This window comes from Lipotes vexillifer, unplaced genomic scaffold, assembly GCF_000442215.2.
Source record: "Lipotes vexillifer unplaced genomic scaffold, Lipotes_vexillifer_v1.1 scaffold395, whole genome shotgun sequence".
NCBI lineage: Eukaryota > Metazoa > Chordata > Mammalia > Artiodactyla > Lipotidae > Lipotes > Lipotes vexillifer.
In genome coordinates this window covers 3,694,628-3,700,403 of record NW_006797390.1, presented here as the reverse complement: position 1 = coordinate 3,700,403, position 5,776 = coordinate 3,694,628, and the positions used below count along the sequence as shown (strand labels likewise).

Here is a 5,776-nt window from a genome sequence, read left to right as displayed (position 1 = left end):
AGCAGGAATCTGAAAGCAGGGAGAGGTCATTTTGCCCACCTCACAAGCTCCTGGTGAGAACCACATGGAAGGGGTGTAGGAGTGCTTTTAAGGGGAAGAGACTAGTGGGAAAAAGAACATAGTTTCTTGTCAGACATTTTGTGGCTATTTTTTGTGGTTCTTACAGCTTTGCCAACCTGATGTCATTATCCTTACTTTAAAGGTAAAAACAACTAAGGCTCAGAGATGTTAAGTCACTTGCCCAAGCTCACACAGCCTGAGATGTTAAACCCAGGGCAATTCAACTTTAGAACCCTCAGTTTCCTCTTTGCAAGCAAGTGTGCAAGAACAGCCTCTGCAGAGCCAGAAGGAGTGAGGAGGTGTGGTCAAAGGGACTGGGGAGGAAAGTGCATACTGCATTAAACCTAAGATCAATAATCAGAGACATTACGATTTACATCCTACGCGCGCGCGCACACACACACACACACACACACACGCACGCACAGGTGCCAACTGAACCATGATACACCATCAACTGTTGTAAGATGCAGTATGATTTCAGAGATGTAAAAGTGTATTCCTAGAATCCATAGTAGGGCCTGTTGCCCAAGAATCTGAACGTCTTCCAAAAAACAACTGAACGTCTAAAAAGAACTTCAAGTCCTTGCGGTATGCGGCTCTATCCACAGAGACTTCATGAGATTTTAGGAACAAGTTGGGGGCAGGGAGGACTGTCTGGTATCTTGACATGAAGTGTCTCCCATCCAAACAGCCTGGAGGAGCCAGAGCACCTCCCACAGTCTCCCCCTCCCATCCCGATCCAGTGCCCAGCAGCCAGCAGAAGTACTCACTGAGCACAGGAGACACACTCAGCATCTCTTAGAAAGAACCCCACGTGGCAGTGGCAGATGGTGTCCTGTCTCTCCTTGCCTGTAGGGAGAGATGCGGCACAGCTGAAGGAGGATGGCCCAGCACCCCGAGGGCCAGAGGGAGAACCGGGGGGGCAGGGGTACAGCAAGCTGGAGACCGCCCTCCGGAGACGGGGTGACCAGCTGGGTCGGGAGGGCCGTGCTCACAGGAGTGGTGCACCGTGCCGTTGGGGCAGAGGCTGCAGTTCAGACACTGGAACAGAGTTTCGCTCCAATACTTCCGATACTGGTTCTTCCTGCAGCCACACACGGTGTCCTGGTCCACCGCGCAAGAAGCAACCTCCACCTGGAACATTTCTGGTGCGGGGAGGAGATGGGGTATGAGCTCCCACTGTCCCCACCGGGTGTGTCTCTCTGGGTAACGCACGCTCACACCCATGCATTCGTTCACTTGTGCACACGCATCCCTGCCCACCCGCAGCAGCGCAGCTTTGTACCTTCCCCTGGAGACAAGACGCGCACACCCCTCTGAACACCCACCTGACCCAGTCAGTTTAGGGCCCCGCCCCCTTCTGAGACTCACCTTTCCGGCACTTGGAGCAGCTCAGACATTGTCTGAGGTGGTTCTCTGAAGCGGTAAAGGTGCCGCGGGCACACACCCTGCAGTCCGTGTCCAGCCCCGGGCCCGGACAGTCATTGTACAGGTAGGTACCTGTGATTGGGGGGTCGGCGTTAAGCTGCAGCCCGGAGCCCCAGCCCCAGGACAGCCCGGGCACCTCCCCGAAGTCCCTGGGAGAGGAAAGGAGGGAGAAACTCCCAGCCCTGGAGAGGCAGCCAAGTCAGGGACCCCGCGTTCTGGAACATCTGGAAAAAGCAAAGGAAGAAGCAGGACCCCCCTAACTGAGGAGTTCCACGGTTATCCCTTTCTCCTACCTTTGTGGCACTTTGTGCAGCAAATGGAATTATTTTGAGGGTGGCTGTATTTCCCCTGGGGACACGAACTCTCTCTCTTCTCCCGGTCCCCGGGGTGAGGGACCAGCCCATGAATCCCCGCGGGGTACACATCCACCAACAGAGCCCGGAGCACCTGGGGAAGAGTCAGATGGAGAAGGCCCCATCAGGAGAGGGAGGGGTGGGGTCTCAGAGGGAGCGAGTCTAAAGCCTTCCCAGCTCAAGTCTTTTCTTAGCGGAACATTCTCCCCAGGCCACTCCCGCTCACGTGCCACGTTCTCCTCTAAGCCTAGGCCGTCGGCACTGTGCCATCTAATTGTTCTCTGGTTGTCCTGTGTATTCATTTCTGTCCTTCCAACTCAAGGCTGGTAAACTCCGGCACGGGCTGTATTTTATCCTTATTTCCCCAAAGCAGCTATTAGTGCTGGACACAGGGCAGATGTTCAAAGAGTTTTTTGGGTTGGGAACAGGCCCTTCCTTCTGACAAGTAGCCCTAAAGATTGGGGTGGCATTTCTCCATCTGGGTGCTGCGTTCACAGTGTATTCACTTTGTGCACATTCACGGAGGTGAACAGTTAGGATCTGTGCACTTTCCTGAATTATGTTATGCCATTAAAAAGGTCTTTTGTAACATCAGATTGGAGTGGAGGTGAGTGATGTCCCTGTGGGGACCATTCCTGGAGAGCGGGCAGAAGCCAAAGGAAGAGTTTCTTTGTAAATCTGTACCAAAACCTCGCTCAGGATCCTGCCCTCAGACTCTGTGCTGCATCCCCTTCCACCAGTAAACCTGCACGAATACCCCAGGTTGGCCAGGGCAAATGGGGAGTGGAAAAAAAGGGAACGTTCAGGGTCAGGGGTAGAAAGGTGATGAGGTTTAGGTGGGGCGGGAGTGGGCACAGGCATGGAGGTTACATGTAATCGGAGCCGGCTGGAGGCTGGGGGTCTGGCTCAAAGACCACCGAGCCAGGAGCTGAGGGCGTGCCAGGGAGTCCCTCTGCCCTCTGCACATCGGGGTGTCCCGGGAGCCTGTTTTCCGGCCCCAGGCCGGGCCCCCCGCCCCGGAATCACTCGCCCAGCCCTGGCTTCAGAGCTGGGACGGCACAGCCAGGAGGCTGTGTTGAGCTCCAACCCAGACTTTGCTGTTTCACCTCCTACCAGCCTCTTCCTGGCTTTCCCTGGGCCTTGATTTTGTTTTCTCTGCTATAAAGGCCGCCTTATATGACGATAAGAGGATGTCCTCCAAGGCTGTTAAACTTTGGGAGCAACAGGCTAATCAGATCCCAGAAACCCCAGCCCAGGACAGGAGGGCCTGGTAGCCCAAGGCTGTACGCAGGTCACACCCCAGTTCCCCGCTAGGTGTCGCTGCAGCGGCCCGGAAGCCCAAGCCCCCGCCCCAGCCCCACACAGGGGAAGCCACACTCAGAAACCCAGCTGCCAACCCCCAGGGGCGTAAGGCGCCCTCCCCACCCAGAGGCAGCACCCTTTCCTGGTCACTCCAGCACTGTGCCACCTCCCCTGAGAACAGGGCTGAGGCTTCCAGAGCAACAGGAAAAGTCTGGAGTGTTTATGGGAAGGACTTCCCAGTCCTTAAAGTGTGGTTCCTTTCCCCGAAGAAGGGCTCACAGCACCTAAGGTCACTGGCACTTGGAATTCCATCCAGGAGGCCGGGAGCAGAGCCAACCGGCAGAGACAGCATCAGGAAAAAGAACGGCGGCGGGTTGGGGTGGGGGTGGGGGTCCTTCCCAGGAAGGAGGGAGAGGCACCTTCTCAGGCCACGTGCCTCGCACCGGGATCTCCAGCACTTTGGGGGTTAAGTCAGATCCGGGAAAGGGAAATCTTTTCCCAGAAGCTCTGTCCGGTGACTCAGGCCAGAGGGAGGGAGGGAATCTAGGGGAGGGAGAGGGAACCAGCAGCTTCCCCAGCTCCTCAAGGGTCATGAGTCAGCAGAAAGGCTGAAGGAACCAGCCCGCAATTGGGACCCCATCCCATCCCTTCCTCCTGTGGGCCAGTCTCTCCCTCCAATCCCCACTCAGAAGCCCCTTTCCTCCCCTCCGACTCCCAGGAGCCAGGCAATGGGCCTCAGTCCCCCTTGGCCCACTTTTTCGGGAAATGGTTCCCTATCCCATTCCATCCCAAAGGGAAGTCTCGGCCGAGCCCCTGCTTCCTCCCATCAGGTCACTACCCGCCCCTCCCTGAGGGCCACTCAGCTCCTTCCCACCCCTCAGCATCCTTCCTTCAGACCCAGCCCCGCCCAGGCTTCTCCTCCGGGTTCAGCCAGTCTCTCTGCGGGTTTGGCCTTTCCCTGGCTTCTCACGTGAGCCCCCCGCCCCCCACACACTTCCCAGTTCCAGAAGGGAGCAAACCAAGGCTGCCCTCCCACCCGGGTTCACTGCCTTCCCACAGCCTGACTGGTTCTGGCCAGCTGGGTTTGGGCTTGGGCACCTCCCTGGGGTCCTCAAACAATCCTTAGGAAATGAGGCCAGTTCTGAGGCTCCACATGCCCCTCCCACAAGCCCACTGGCAGCACAGGCAAAACTCCAGAGCCCTGAGCACCCAGTTCCGGGAGGAAGCGAGCAAGACGGGATGTAAGACAAGCAGCACCATTTCCCCGGGTCCCCCCCAGTCCCCAACAGCCCCCTGAGCCAGCCCACTCCGACCCCAGGAGCCAGCAGGCACCATTCCTTGGCACTGGCTGGCTCCAGTGCTTAGCCGCTGCATCTTGCAGCAAAACAGCAGAAATAGGAGGTGTACTCTGAGCGCCCAGACCCCAGGCAGCCTGAGTGCCTGTGGCCTGGAGCAGGGGAAGCGCAGGAAGCCGGGGTGCCTGTGGAGAGACAGTTGAAGGGGTGGCCCAGCACCCCTCCAGCTCCCCCATAACTTCCGCCTAGGGAGGCTTTTAAGTGTGACTTCCTGTGCTGGGGCCGCAGCTTGGGGGCGGAGGGGCGGACAGCAGAGCGACCCTGTGGTCTAGCTCCCACCCAGCAGCCTCACTGTCCCGTCCTGCGTTCATCTGTTCATTAACTTAAAATGTCTTGTGTTCATTTGTGTCAAAATCTTTGGGGAGCTCACGACAGCTTCTCCTCCAAGGCCCAGTTGAGACCCGGCCCCCCTCCCGGGAAGCCCCCCATTAATGAGGCTTCCCCCCACTCCAGCTCATGAGATACACAACCACCCTGTGAACTTTAAAAATATGAATAAACTATACCTATTTGGGGCTCTTACCATAACTACCTCGGGTGAGTAGATATAATCTCCCCAAACCGACCATAAACTATGCGATGAGAGATGAGAAAGTGTTTTGGTCAGAGATAATGTCTAATCCTCCGCACCCAGAAGTGGAAGAGGGAAATAAATGTGGTTTGACTGGATGATTTCATGACTATCTGTCTTCCACTCCAGTCAAGGCCAGTGAAAACCAAAGTGGGAAGATGGGAGTCAGTGCCTCCCTGTAGGCATATATTTATCTCCAGGGGAGAGTTCCCCTCTCCTTTCCACACACATGCACAACCGCAAACACCCTCACAGGAGATGCTGACAAGCCTCCCTCTCCTTTTGAGCATCCCTGGTGAGTGAAGGTTTTGTGTCACTTACGAACGACACAAAGGCAGATATGAGTCTGAGAACCTCTGCTCTAGCCTGTTAGATGCCCACTTCACTTGGCTATTCTCCAGACCCTCAACATGCCCCAAAGGAAATCCATCGACCTCCTGACCTGGACAAATGTCACACCATCAACTTCTCTTTGCCACCCTTCTCTCCTCAAAGCCCCCATCCCTCCTGTGCTGCCATCCAGTCTGTAGTCCATCTTGCCAGACCTCCCCTGTCATCTCTCAATCCTTTCCAAGTCCAGGGGTTGCCTCACACCCGGATCACTGCAACCATCTTCCCGCCTTTTTCCTGCTCCAATCCATCCTACATGCTTTCTTACCTGCATTCAACCTTCAACTTGCACCCACAGGTGTGGGAATCTTCCT

General features: G+C 56.2%; 1 protein-coding gene across 1 annotated transcript in view; it reads right to left on the bottom strand.

Moving 5' to 3' along the window:
- The window catches only part of TNFRSF1A (TNF receptor superfamily member 1A), an 11,035-nt gene that overhangs the window by 2,551 nt on the left and 2,708 nt on the right, over window positions 1-5,776 (bottom strand). Inside the window, exons 2-5 of the mRNA XM_007469509.1 lie at window positions 1,785-1,938; window positions 1,435-1,563; window positions 1,059-1,208; window positions 834-912 (exon numbers count right to left, since the gene is read on the bottom strand). Coding sequence (XP_007469571.1) covers window positions 834-912; window positions 1,059-1,208; window positions 1,435-1,563; window positions 1,785-1,938 — 512 coding nt within the window. The remainder of the gene's footprint in view (window positions 1-833; window positions 913-1,058; window positions 1,209-1,434; window positions 1,564-1,784; window positions 1,939-5,776) is intronic.